At 49.4% G+C, this 14,923-nt stretch overlaps 1 protein-coding gene across 1 annotated transcript in view; it reads right to left on the bottom strand.

Moving 5' to 3' along the window:
• The window catches only part of LOC146869329 (2',3'-cyclic-nucleotide 3'-phosphodiesterase-like), a 244,517-nt gene extending 233,122 nt beyond the window's left edge, over window positions 1-11,395 (bottom strand). Inside the window, exon 1 of the mRNA XM_085650141.1 lies at window positions 10,900-11,395. Coding sequence (XP_085506267.1) covers window positions 10,900-11,304 — 405 coding nt within the window. The 5' untranslated portion in view covers window positions 11,305-11,395. The remainder of the gene's footprint in view (window positions 1-10,899) is intronic.
• Window positions 11,396-14,923: the final 3,528 nt, after the last annotated feature.

Genomic DNA, 14,923 nt, shown 5'->3' with positions numbered 1-14,923 from the left:
AGCTGATCTGGAGGACCCTGAAGGAACTGTCCCTGAAGAGCTTGAACCTGACCAGGTTGAGTTTCTGGGGACAGGGGGACCTTCAAGGGCTGACTTGAGGCAGGCTCAGTTATCCTGTCCCTCTCTTGAACCCCTCAGACAGCTGGCTGCTGCTGAGGCTGCTGGGAATGCTCAAGGTACCCATAAAGTGTATTGGGATGAAGGGCTCCTTTATTCAGAGGCTAGATACCCCAAGCCTGGTGCCACCAGGAGGTTGGTTATACCTCTGCAATTTAGGGGCTTCCTTCTTACCTTGGCCCATGATATTCCTTTAGCAGGACACTTAGGCCAGAACAAGACTTGGGACAGACTTGTCCCTCACTTTCACTGGCCTCACATGAATGAAGATACAAAGGAGTTTTGTCGCTCCTGTGTGACCTGCCAAGCCAGTGGCAAATCAGGTGGCACAACAAAGGCCCCCCTAATACCACTACCTGTGGTGGGGGTCCCCTTTGAAAGAGTGGGAATAGATATAGTGGGTCCCATGGATCCTCCCACTGCATCTGGGCACAGATTTATACTGGTGGTAGTGGATCATGCCACCAGGTATCCAGAGGCAATTCCCCTTAGGACCACTACAGCTCCTGTTGTGGCCAGGGCCCTGCTGGGAGTATTCTCCAGAGTGGGGTTTCCTAAGGAGGTAGTATCTGACAGGGGTACCAACTTTATGTCAGGATACTTGACAGCTATGTGGAAGGAATGTGGTGTCAACTACAAGTTCACCACCCCTTATCACCCACAATGCAATGGGCTTGTTGAGAGATTCAACAAGACCCTAAAGGGTATGATCAAAGGATTACCTGAAAAGCTCAGGCGAAGATGGGACATCCTTCTACCCTGCCTTCTGTTTGCTTACAGAGAGGTCCCACAAAAGGGGGTTGGCTACAGCCCCTTTGAATTGTTGTTTGGGCATCCTGTGAGAGGCCCACCGTGTTTGGTGAAGGAAGGATGGGAGTTACCTCTCAAAAAGCCTAAGCAAGACATAGTGGACTATGTACTTGGTCTCCGCTCCAGGATGGCTGAGTATATGGAGAAGGCATCCAAAAACCTTGAGGCAAGCCAGGCCTTACAGAAAGCTTGGCATGACCAAAAGGCTGTCTTCAGCCAGGACACAAGGTATGGGTGCTGGAGCCAGTGGCCCCAGCAGCACTCCAAGACAAATGGTCTGGAACCCATACAATCCTGGAAAAGAAGGGAGAGGTCACCTACTTGGTGGACCTAGGAACTCCCAGGAGTCCCCACAGGGTACTCCATGTTAACAGGTTAAAAGCATATGTTGACAGGGCAGACATGGGCTTGCTCATGGCTACAGATGAGGGACAGGAGGAAGAGAGTGACCCTCTCCCAGACCTGTTGTCTCAGAACCCTGAAGATGGCTCAGTTGAAGGAGTGACCCTTGGAGGCAACCTCACTGCCCATCAGCAGACTGAATGTAAGCAAGTCCTACAATCATTTCAACATCTGTTTTCCCTAATACCTAGCCAAACTGACTGGTGTACCCATGTGGTGGACACTGGTGACAGTCTGCCTGTAAAGAACAAGCTCTACAGACAACCTGACCACGTCAGGGACTGTATAAAGGCGGAGGTACATAAAATGCTGGAATTAGGTGTCATTGAACCCTCAGAGAGCCCCTGGGCTAGCCCAGTGGTTCTGGTCCCCAAACCTCACACCAAAGATGGCAAGAGAGAGATGAGGTTCTGTGTGGATTACAGAGGACTCAATGCTGTCACCAGGACAGATGCACACCCTATTCCAAGGGCAGATGAGCTCATAGACAAACTAGCTTCTGCAAAGTTTTTGAGCACATTTGACTTAACAGCTGGCTATTGGCAAATCAGATTAGCTGAGGAGTCTAAGGCCAAAACAGCATTCTCAACCCCAGGTGGGCATTATCAGTTTGTGGTGATGCCCTTTGGTCTGAAGAATGCACCTGCCACCTTCCAAAGGCTGGTGAACCAAGTCCTTACTGGGTTGGATGACTTTTGCGCAGCATATCTTGATGACATTGCTGTCTTTAGTTCCACCTGGGAGGATCACCTGATCCACCTGAAGAAGGCTCTTGAGGCTCTGCAAAGAGCAGGCCTCACTATCAAGGCTACTAAGTGCCAGATAGGGCAGAGTAAGGTTGTATATTTGGGCCACCTTGTAGGTGGAGGCCAAGTTCAACCACTGGAGAGTAAGATACAGTCCATCAAGGATTGGTCCCCTCCAACCACCCAGACTCAAGTTCGAGCTTTCTTGGGCTTGACTGGGTACTACAGGAAGTTTGTTAAGAACTATGGGTCCATTGTGACTCCTCTTAATGATCTGACATCCAAGAAGATGCCCAAAAAGGTTCAGTGGACAGTAAGCTGTCAAAAGGCATTTGATGACCTGAAGGAGGCCATGTGCTCTGCACCTATCCTGAAAAGTCCTGACTACTCCAAAGAGTTTATTGTCCAAACAGATGCTTCTGAGTTGGGTGTGGGAGCTGTGCTGTCACAACTTAATGTAGATGGTCAAGACCAACCCATTGCTTTTATTAGCAGAAGGTTGACCCCCAGAGAGAAGAATTGGTCAGCTATTGAGAGGGAGGCCTTTGCTGTGGTGTGGGCCCTGAAGAAGCTGAGGCCATACTTGTTTGGCACTCACTTCAAGATTCAGACCGACCATAAGCCCCTCTTGTGGCTAAATCAGATGAAGGGTGAAAATCCCAAACTGCTTAGGTGGTCCATTTCCCTACAGGGGATGGACTTTACAGTGGAGCACCGGCCAGGTACTGACCATGGGAATGCAGATGGTCTCTCCAGGTACTTCCACTTAGGACATGAAGACGAGACTGGTCAAGGCTAGTTTAATGTCCCAGCGTTTGGGGGGGGTTGTGTAGGAGAGTAGGGTCTGCTATCCTATGGTCACCCCAAATTTTTGCTTTTTGCTTCACTGGTTTTTGACATATTGAGGCTGTGGGCCTGCCAATCAGACCCCCAGCCTGCTGTTCTCTCTACTAAATTGAAACTGTGCACCCTAGGTGCATAACCTATTGGAATTGGATCACCCTGTGAGCCCCTGTACCAGTGTACACTAGGTACCCAGGGCATTGGTGTATCTAAGGCCTGCCAGGGGCTGAAGCATGTATTATGCCACCCCAGGCTTGGCCTAACAAATTTGACACAACTGGCTGATCACTCAGCTGGGGTAAGTTGGTGTAACCACCTCTTACTTAGGTGTAGTATACCTATACCTAACCTTAAATGGGACACATGTTAACCTATAAGTCACTCCTATGGCAGGCCTTAACAATCCTGAAGGCAGAGTGCTTGGTTCCATGTGAGATGGTGCTCTGGCATGAGCTGAGCCTGTCTGCAGTGGTCGGAACAACTTCCTTCTACTGTTTCCAGATATCGTCATACCATATACTCTTAAGTGCATTATGAACCTCGCGGTTAAATGCTAACTTTGGTTTGGCTTTATTAAAACATGTCGAGTAAGGTGTCATACGAATTGGAATACTAACCCCTCGCCAATTCTGGCGACGGGGTTAGCATTCCACCCTTCTAGAGGGACACGACATGTACAGTACCTGAAACCCGGGTAAAATCAGACATAGCCTCAGCTCCACAAAATAGATGCTGCCACCACAGACACAAGTCTGCCCTCCTGCTGCTGGGAGTCCTTCCAGCTTGGGAGGTGTGGACAAAGGGTTTCCTGCCAGGGGAGGTGCGTGCACCACCCCAGACAGGATTTTGTGTATTGGTCAGGTAGGGCTTGAATAGAACCAGACATGCCTGAGGCTCACAAGGAGCCTCGGTGCATATGCCAGTTCAAACCGGTCCTGGGGCACACCAGTCCCGGGCCTGGGGCGAGCTGGACAAAGGATTGGGGGTGTAACCACCCCCCTTCCTGGTCCCACCCTTAGGGAGGGACCTAGCAGGTAGTCCGGCCCCTAGAATCCGCTTAAAGGTAGGAGCTGTGTCCTAAGACTTCAGACATCCTGGAATCAACTTGAAACTAAGAAGAAGACGGGAACTTCGACGCTCTGCCGCACAGAGGACTGAAGCCAATCTCCCCTGTGGTCAGGGAGTGACCACCTTGCTAACGCAAGCACCATCCAGCGAATCACCGTCTGCTTTGCCGCCGCCTCCCGCCGGAGCCCGAGCCCAGAGACTGACAAGACCTGGACCTCCAGACCTCTCACCGCCCGATCCACAGTCCCTGAAAAGAGGAGACCCGTGGAGGCACCGAGACACGTGGAGCCAGCCATCTTGGAACGACTACGACAAGCTGACAAGTGCAACAACCGAGGCTCCCTCCAAGTTGTGCTTTGGGATCTGAGAAGCCCAACATCCGAGCAGCATCTGCACCAAAGGTGAGCCCTCCAGCATCTCCACGATCTGCGTGGGGCCCTTCTGCATTTTGCCACTCGACGCGCCTAACCGGTTGCTGGCCCGCTGGCTAGTGGCCATCTTGGCGACGAACTACAAGAAATACACCGCTGGTCTGGTTGCTCCAGACTGGCCCTTGCTCCCCTCCAAAGGAGCAGTCCCTCTGACCTTGCTGGTCAGAACCATCAGCTTATTTCACTTCCTACAACAATTGCTTTTGCCAAGGCTTGTTTGCTTCGATCAAGTCGCCGACACCGCCGACAGCGAGAGCCTGCGTAGGACAGCTCGTGAACCGACTCCTGGACGTCGTCGACCTTCAGGGACCACGTGGCTGCAGAGACAATCTACACCTTTCTTCCTGTTTGCACCCGACATCGCCTGGTACCCACCTGGTGCCACGCTGGTCACTGGCTAGTGACTGTGAACACTGTCCCCTCTGCTTACAGGTCTTCAACATCTCTGATCCACTCTTGGATCCACCGCATCTCTTCCAGACCGACCGCCTGCAGCATCTTTGTCCACAGGCTCCACGGAACAGATAGGAGAAACCCGACGCACTTCGACGCCTATGCACCCGCTTCCTGTGGGTGAGGTAAAGCTGGCACTCCGGTGCCCAAGTGTAGAGAATCATCTCTAGTGTCTGTGTTTCCAATCTTAAGTTCCTAGGTCATCCGGAAGATCCTCTTTGCAGTAACTTTGTACTTTTTACGCACCCATTGAAACCTATGGGAGCACGCGTGTGACTATTTGCTCTGCACACGCAACCCGTGGACCTCCTGGTCACTAACTGAAGTTAGCTCCTTGTAGGCCCAGCGATTCTAGAGGCCCTAGGCCTTTTCCCTTTTCTGTTCGTGGTACTTATACCACTATTTTAGTATATGGTTTGAGTGGCCACCAGGGCCTATCCATATAAAGTGCAACTTCTGTGTAATCTACTGTAATCTTGTTTGACGATTTGTGCTCCTGTGCTCATAAAGAGACTAGGGGTTACTTTGAGAAATAAATACATATATATTTTGAATATATATCTGTGTGGTGTCCTTTCATTGGTATAAAAGGGGGTTACTTTTGGTAAAACAGCTTGCTTAACACGCTTCACGAGTTTAGCCTCAAAGACTGCTTAGCCTACGCTACCACTAGGGCAGCTAGTCCGAAAAGGTTGACTTACAACCACACCATAAGGGTTGCTTGGCATGGTACAAGGTGGTCACTTTAACTAGTGAACATCATATACCAGGCCAACTTCTCACACACAGGCAGCCAGGGGAGAAGACACCGACCGCAATCAGGGTGTATGGCAGAAAGGCAGAAGACAGATTGAGAGCGTGAACAGTAGGGTCAAAGGTTCTGGTGCAGTGTCCATGTGACAAACTGCTTCCGTTTAACTATCCTGGAACGGAATACCGTCTTGTGCAGGAGACCAGCACCACAAGTCCCCTGACAAGTGCTTGACATCCGGTGTGTCCCTTTGTCTCCAGCAGGGTACAAGGTTGAGGACCCCCCAGAGAGCTCCTGCTTTTAACCCGAGTGGATCCGCCTCAAATGACCAGCCCATGACACTACTAAAGGCTTGTGGTGGACGAGTAGAGTAGTGGGGTAGATGTCGCCTCAAACTCAGAGAGGGGAGCACCTACTGACATTACCTTCTGACTCTGTGTAGTATGTCATATCTGGGCTCCATCTGTATGTGCAAGAAGCATGTTTGGCACAGATGTGTACAGCGCTGTATTGCCATTAGCAGGGCCTCACAGTGCTGTTAGGCTCAGGTACCTTCAGGCCAGGTCTATAGGATGCAGTGCTTGTGGACATGTGGGGTGAGGTTCCCATGTGCTACAGTGGGGGCCTCGGCGTGTGTGTAAAAGGCTTTCTGTTGTAGGGAGTATCAAAGTCTTGGTTGTAGTCAGTGCCTCCAGTCCCCCTTCTCTTTGTCTTACCCCGGCCCCCTCACAGCTCCTCAAACACCTGTTCTCCATTAGAAGGTTTCAAGGCATTATACCACTGTCTGTCTTAAATATATATATATCCTGAATGGAGGAGAGATAGTTTGTGGTTCACTCATAACTTCACAGGCCGCCTTCAAAGGTTTGGGGTGAACAATGAATCTGATTGGACAATTGGACTGAAGCCAATAATCCTACAACCGGATATAAACTGAACACAGCAGCGCATCCTGGGCGCCTCCCTTCTATAGGAGGCACTAGACCCCGGGACCGAGGAAGAAACACTGCTGCTGAAAGACCCCGGAGATGGACGGCCTGCAAGGAGAGAACTCATCTGGATCACAGGGAGCTAGGGGTCAGTGTTCAGAAACTTAAAGGAAAGAGGTCGGAGACTCCTAAACTGCTAAGATCAGGCCCGGTAATCACTGTCCAACATGACATGCATTCATGCATTCATCCTGCGAGGAATCCCAGATCAAGTGTGCCTTGAAGCTGTAACTCTAGCACACCTGACCTGCATTCGCTGCACTTCTGTGTGTCTGATGATCGTGTGAAGCTGGTGAGTCTTAAAAGGTGACCTGCACTGCTAGAGTCATGTGCGCTGATGCCAATGTGAGCCCATGTGACACCCTGCATTACTGCACCTCTGCGTCTGCACCTCTTCTGCTGTCTACCATGACCACATTAGCCCATGTGCTACACCCTGCATTTCTGCACCTCTTCTGCTGTGCACGCTGACCATGTGACTGTGTGTGTTACACCCTGCATGACTGCACCTCTTTCGTCTGCACATGGTATGCTTTGTCTTACCACCATGTATGCCCATGTGCTACACCCTGCACTACTGCATCTCCGGGTCTGCACCTCTTCTGCTGCGTACCATGACCATGAGACCATGTGTGCTGCACCCTGCATTACTACACATCTTCTGCTGTGTACCATGACCATGTGACAGCGTGTGCCACACCCTGCATTACTGCACTTCTTCTGCTGTGTACCATGACCATGAGACCGCGTGTGCCACACCCTGCATTACTGCACCTCTTCTGCTGTGTACCATGACCATGAGGCCATGTGTGCCACACCCTGCATTACTACACATCTTCTGCTGCGTACCATGACCATGTGACAGCGTGTGCCACATCCCGCATTACTGCACCTCGGCGTTTGCACCTGTTCTGTTGTGTACCATGACCATGTGACAGCGTGTGCCACACCCTGCATTACTGCACCTCTTCGTCTGCACCCGTTCTGCTGTGTACCATGACCATGTGACAGCGTGTGCCACACCCTGCATTACTGCACCTCTTCGTCTGCACCTGTTCTGCTGTGTACTATGACCATGTGACAGCGTGTGCCACACCCTGCATTACTGCACCTCTTCGTCTGCACCTGTTCTGCTGTGTACCATGACCATGTGACAGCGTGTGCCACACCCTGCATTACTGCACCTCTTCGTCTGCACCTGTTCTGCTGTGTACCATGACCATGTGACAGCGTGTGCCACACCCTGCATTACTGCACCTCTTCGTCTGCACCTGTTCTGCTGTGTACCATGATCATGTGACAGCATGTGCCACACCCTGCATTACTGCACCTCTTCGTCTACACCTGTTCTGCTGTGTACCATGACCATGTGACAGCGTGTGCCACACCCTGCATTACTGCACCTCTTCTGCTGTGTACCATGACCATGAGACTGTTTGTGTCACATCCTGAGTTACTGCACCTCTTCTGCCATGTTCCATAACCATGTGCGACACCCTGCATTACTGCACCACTTCTGCTGTGTACCATAACCACATGAGCTCCTAAGATAACCCTGCATTACTGCACCGCTTCTGCTGTGTACCATAACCACATGAGCTCCTAAGATAACCCTGCATTACTGCACCGCTTCTGCTGTGTACCATAACCACATGAGCTCCTTATATAACCCTGCATTGCCACATCATGGGGCATATTTACAAGAAACGTTCGGAGAGCAGTGTTAAGCCAAAATTGCTAACGCCACGCTTCAACAGTTTCAAAACGCAGGGATGCGCCGTATTTGCAAGAATGCGGCGCACTCCTGCATTTTCCCTAGTGATGGCACTAAATTTAGCTGTCTAGCTCCGCAAGGGTGCCTGCGTTGCAGGGAATGATTGTTCATTTGCACATAAACAAGCACTAATGGCGATTTGTAATTTCTATGTGTGCTTAAGAATGCAGCACATATAGAAGTTGGAAAACAACATTTTTTGAATGATTGTTTATGTGCAGGAAGGGACCCCTTTCTGCACATGAGCAATCACTTATGGCGAATTGCGCACACATAGAAACAGCAAAAACTAAGAGAAATTAATCATTTCTCCTCGTTGCACCTGTTTAAGACCAGGTTTTCCCTGGTCTTATTTTTGGTGCTGCCCCATATTTACACCACCCTTGTAAATAAGGGGCAGCCTCAAAAAGCACTGGGATTTGTGGTGGAACGCCCACAGCAACACCCATAGCCCCTCCCTTTACTGCAGCGGACTGCTGCCATAATGGTCATATTTACAAGGTGACGCTACTATCTTCATATTAAAGAGGGGGTGTGAGACCAAAAGGGGCAGATTTACAAGGTCTGGCGCATATCTGCAAATAGGCAGGGATGCGCCAGAACACTTGCGACCCGCAAAACCAACTGTGCGCCACCACTGATGCGCCGCATTTACAATGCGGCATGCCGTGGCGCATGGATGGGCACATGCGTGTCACATACCCAGGCGGAAATGCGGCGCAGTGCTGGAGTCGCGTCGCAAGGCAACACGAGTACTCCGATGCTTCCGTGGGTGTGGGCCCTAGAACCCCTTAAGTCTAAAAGTCCTCTCCTAAGTGTCCTTTATCTTTAAAAATCTAACCGCGACTTACTCCATAGAAGCTAACGGGAGCTCGCGGCTGTGTTCTCACATTGCACACGGCCCCGTGGGTCCCCTGTGTCACTACCTTGGGTGGTTCGTTGGGGTCGCAGCGATTCTAGAGGCTCTAGGCCTGTGTCTAGTTCAGTCGTGGTTCTTATACCACTATTTTAGTATATGGTTTGGCTCGCCCCTAGGGCTAACTGTATGTTGTGCTTATTTACTGTGCTATTTGACTTGTAACTTGTGTCCTTCGACTTCTAGCCTCGTAAAGAGACTAGGGGGGGGGGGTGTTTTAGAATAAATACATATATTTTATATATATACCTTGAGTGGATCTCTTTTCATTTGGTCATTTCAGAGATTATAGACTGGTAAAACAAGCTGCTTTACATTCCTTCAAGACTTAGCCTGAAGGCTGCTCTCCATAGCTACCACTAGGACAGCTATCAATAAAGGTTGTCTTTAACTTATCATCAATAAGGGTTGTTTGGACTGGTACAAGGTGCCCACTATAACTAGTGGACAACATATACCAGGCCAACTTCTCACACACTGCAAAAAGAGAAGGGAAATCCTGAGAGAAAATGGCTCTCTTTAAAGGATGTCCCTTCCCCTATAACGTGGCTCACCTGGCATGATGTCTCCACTTCTCAGTAGTGAGCGATGTGCTTGCTCTCACTGCAGTCCAATAAAAAAAAAAGAAAACGGACTACCTTTGTGAGGCCCGAAAATACAGCCCGATAGAGATCAGTTTCGAGGCCCCCTAAAAATAACTGCTGGTGCTCAGACCCGGACAGACCCGGCCCACTTAAAGCCCTGCTTGGTATCCCAAAACACCCACATACATATGACTTCTCATTATCTGCAACTGCTTATGTGGTGCGAGGTGAAAACCTCAGGGCTCTGACAGACACCCAGTGCGATCTTCTGCAGTTTCTTACATGGGTCACACTTTGAAACTCACTTACCACTAACAAACTAACCTAATGCGTATTGGCAGCCTTCTCTAGTGACCTGCGGAGACTCACAGAGTGAACGGTGATCCCTGAATGATCACAGATGTCCCTTCTCCAGGGACCCATGGAGGCCCACAGAGTGAACTGTGATCCCTGAATGATCACAAATGTCCCTTGCCCTCTTCTAGGAGGCGCAACTAACCTGTGACCCCTAAAATCTGATGTAAATGCCGTGTATTCCTTTGTTGGAATCATTGTATGTCTTTGTTAGTGAACTCTGAACATCCACTCACATACCTTGTGCTCTTGGACAACCATTTATGTGGGACCCGCAGGGTGCCTTTGATCCCTCCACACCCAAAGACACTGCATCTTCTATTAGACTCCAGTAGTGTATACACTTGTGAATCCTGAACACCCACACACATACCTTGTGCTCTGCTGCAGCTTCCTGCATGGGTTACACTGAATGACTAGTCACCTCTGAACACTTGCACACATAGGTCCCGCTCTCAGGCTGCCTCCCTGATGGGGCTCACAGAGGGACTTTGTGATCCCTGAATTTCCAGACATACCCTGTGACCTTCACTTGTCGTTCCAGAACACCCACACACCCACACACATACACACACATGCACACACACCTTGTGCTCCTTAGCAGGTTCCTCAATAGGGCTCACACTGAGACTATGCAATCCATGAATGCCCACGCACATACCTTGTACTCCTCTGCAGCCTCCTCTACAGGACTCTCTAAGTGATTTCTATGCTCCTTGGACTCCCGGCACACCACACATATCATCCTCTGATCCTCTGCACAGAACAGCAGCAGTGCCTGGTTATGTTTCTCACACAGATTCTCCTCCGGGGGGGGCAGATGAAGCTGTTTTGCAATTTCCACCATGTTCCCCAGTTGTCTGTTGTGTCGGAGGCTTTTTCCAGAAGATATTGCCCTGCACTGTGGACAGGGAAAGTTTCCATCTCTTCCCTCCCAGCTCTGAGTGATGCAGGAGCGGCAGAAGTTGTGTCCACAATCAATAGTCACCGGATCAGTAAAATATTCCAAACAGATGGAACAAGTGGCCTCTTCCTTTAGGTTCCCGAGCTGAGCTGCCGCCGCCATGATTCAGAAATGCAGGAAGTAAAGTTAAGTTTCATTTCTCTCTCTAAGTGAAGTGGGCGTGTCTGTGCGTCTGCCCCTCTCTGGCTGCGCTGGGACTTCCGGGTTCATGTTACAGTCAGAGCAGGGAACTGCCTCTTCTGCTGCGTGTGATTAACTCTGGAGTTGACACCATTTACGCGTCATGTGGTTATATTTCAAGGATCTGTAAGTGCAGCACTGGAGCTTGTAGATGGGTTTCTGTAAAATCATCTGTGTTATTTTTTTACAGGCCAATTCTGCAAGTTCGCTTTTTAAAATCTTTTAGGAATCTCATAAACATTTCTAAAATACTTTCTAAAGTGATTTCTTCCTGTATTTGTTTTTTAATTTTTGTTTGAAAGGCTGAAAAAGACCAACTTTTGCTTGTTTATCAATGGTTTTACTGGCCTTACCATAACATTGCTGGTCAGGACGGTAAACTAGTAGTTTGTGTGTGTGGGAAGAATATATTGCTGCCTCTTATTGTCTGTTCTGTATGTAAAGGAGGCTTACACTGCATATGCCCTGATCTACCTATTCTGTGAGTGAGGGAAGTTTACACTGCTGATGCCATGATCTACCTATTCTGTGAGTGAGGGAAGCTTGCACTGCTGATGTACTCATGTACCTATTCTATGAGTGAGGGAAGTTTGCACCGCTGAGGCCCTGATGGGAAGTTTGCACTGCTGATGCCCTGATGTTTCTATTCTGTGAGTGAGGGAAGTTTGCCTGCTGATGCCCTGATGTTTCTATTCTGTGAGTGAGGGAAGTTTGCCTGCTGATGCCCTGATCTACCTATACTGTGAGTGAGGGAAGCTTGCACTGCTAATGCACTGATCTGCCCATTCTGTGAGTGAGGGAAGCTTGCAATGCTGCTACCATGATATGCCTGTTCGTTGCTACCATGATATGCCTGTTCTGTTTGAGGGATGCTTGACCTACTGTTTTCATGATATACCTGCTCTGTGAGAAGGAAGCTTGCACTGCTCCCGCCCTGCTGTACCTATTCAGTGAGTGAGGGAAGTTTGCAATGCTGATGCACTGATGTACCTATTCTGTGAGTGAGGAAAGCTTGCACTGCTGCTACCATGTTATACATGTTCGCTGCTACCATGATATACCTGTTCTGTTAGAGGGATGCTTGCACTGCTGTTCTCATGATATACCTGTTCTGTGAGAAGGAAGCGTGCACTGCTCCTGCCTGCTGTACCTGTTGATTGAGTAAGGGAAGCTTGCACTGCTGACACCCCGAAGTACCTATTCTGTGAGTGGAGGAAGCTTGCACTGCTGATGCCCTGCTGTACCTGTTCTGAGAGAGTACAGCTTGTACTACTGCTACCATGATGCAACTTGTCTGTGAGAGAGAAGCTTGTACTGCAGATGCCCTGATGTACCTGTTCTGTGTTTGAGGGAAGCTTGCACTGTTGACACCCTTATGTACCTGTTCTGAGAGAGGAAAACTTCTACTGCTGCCAATTGTGATTTACCTGCTCTGTAAGAGGCAAGCTTAGACTGCTAATGCCCTGATGTACCTATTCTGTGAGTGAGGGAAGCTTGCACTGTTGATGCCCTGATGTACCTGGTTTGCATATGAAGAAAGGTTGCAGTGCGGATACCCTGATGTACCTATTCTCTGAGTAAGGGAAGCCTGCCCTGTTGATGCCCAAATGTACCTGCTCCGTAAGAGGCATGTATCTGTTCTGTGAGTGAGGAAAGCTTGCACTGCTGATACCTTGATGCCCCTGTTCTTTGTTTGAGGGAAGCTTGCACTGCTGATGCCCTGATGTAACTATTCTGTGAGTGAGGAAAGCTTGCACTGCTGATGACCTGCTATACCTGTACTGGGAGAGGGAAGCTTCTACTGCTGCTACCTTGATTTACTTGTTCTGTGAGAGGGAAGCTTGCAATGCTGATGCCCTGATGTACCTGTTCTTTGAGTGAGGGAAGCTTCCGCTGATGATGACATGATGTATCTGTTCTATGAGAGACAAGCTTAGACGATGATCACCAGATGTACCTACTTTATGAGTGAGGGAAGCCTGCACTGCTGATGTCCTAATGTGCGTGCTCTGTGAGAGGCAAGGTCAGACTGCTGACGGCCTGATGTACCTATTCTGTGAGTGAGGGGAGCTTGCAATGCTGATGCCTTGATGCCCTGATGTAACTGTTCTGAGAGAGGGAAGCTTTTCCTACTGCTGCCATGATATACCTGTTCTGTGAGAGGGAAGCTTGCACTGTTTATGCCCTGATGTACCTGTTCAGTGAGTAAGGGAAGCTTGCATTGCTGATGTCCTGATGTACTTGCTCTGTGAGTGGGAGAAGCTAACACTGATTATGCCCTGATCTACCTGTTCAGTGAGTGAGGGAAGCTTGCACTGCGGATTACCTGATGTACCTGTTCTCTCAGTGAGGGAAGCTTGAACTGCTGATGCCTTGATTCCCTGATGTAATTGTTCTGAAAGAGGGAAGCCTGTACTGCTGTTACCATGATATACCTCTTCTGTGAGAGGGAAGCTTGCACTGTTTATGCCCTGATATACCTGTTCATTGAGTGAGGGAAGCTTGCATTGCTGATGCCTTGATGTACCTGTTCAGTGAGTGAGGGAAGCTTGCATAGCTGATGTACTGATGTGCCTGTTCTGTGACAGGGAAGCTTTCACTGCTGCTCACGTGATATACATGTTCTGTGAGAGGCAAGCTTAGACTGCTGATGCCTGATGTACCTGTTCTGTGACTGAGGGAAGCTTGCATTGCTGATGACTTGACCTCCCTATTCTGTCAGGAAGAAAGCTTGCACTGCTGATACCCTGATGTACCTAAACTATGAGTGAGGGAAGCTGTACTATTCATGCCGTGAGGTACCTGTTCTTTTAGAGGTAAGCGTAGACTGCTGATGCCCTGATGTATATATTTTGCTAGTGAGGGAAGCCTGTACTGCTGATGTCCTGGTGTACCTTCTCTGTGCGAGGGAAGCTTATACAGCATCTACCATGATGTACCTGTTCTCCGAAAGGGAAGCTTGCACTACTGATGCCCTGATGCACCTGTTTTGTGAGTGAGGGAAGATTGCACTGCTAATGTCCTGATGTACCTACTCTATGAGGTAAGCTTGCACTGATGATGTTCTGATGCACCTGTTATGTGAGTGAGGGAAGCTTGTACTGCTGATGCCCTGATTTAACTATTCTGAGAGAGGAAAGCTTGCACTGCTGATGCCTTGGGGTACCTGTTCTGTACATGAAGGAAGCCTGTAATGCTGATGCACTGCTGTACCTATTCTTAGTGAGGGAAGCTTGCACTGCTGATGCCCTAATGCACAAGTTCTGCGTATGAGGAGAGCTTGCAGTGTTTGATGCCCTGATGTACCTGTTCTGCGTATGAGTGCAGCTTGCACTGCTGATACCCTGATGTACCTGTTCTGTCTGTGAGGGAAGCCTGCACTGCTGAAGCCCTGATGGACCTGCTCTGTGAGTGAGGAAAGCTTGCACTCCTGATGCCCTGATATACCTGCTCTGTGATAAGCAAATTCAGACTGCTGACGCCCTGATGTACCTATTTTGTGAGTAAGGGAAATGTGCACATCTGTTGCCTTGCTGTACCT

The sequence above is a fragment of the Triturus cristatus genome, chromosome 1_1 (assembly GCF_964204655.1).
Source record: "Triturus cristatus chromosome 1_1, aTriCri1.1, whole genome shotgun sequence".
Taxonomy (NCBI): domain Eukaryota; kingdom Metazoa; phylum Chordata; class Amphibia; order Caudata; family Salamandridae; genus Triturus; species Triturus cristatus.
This window is presented reverse-complemented; position numbering and strand designations above follow the sequence as displayed.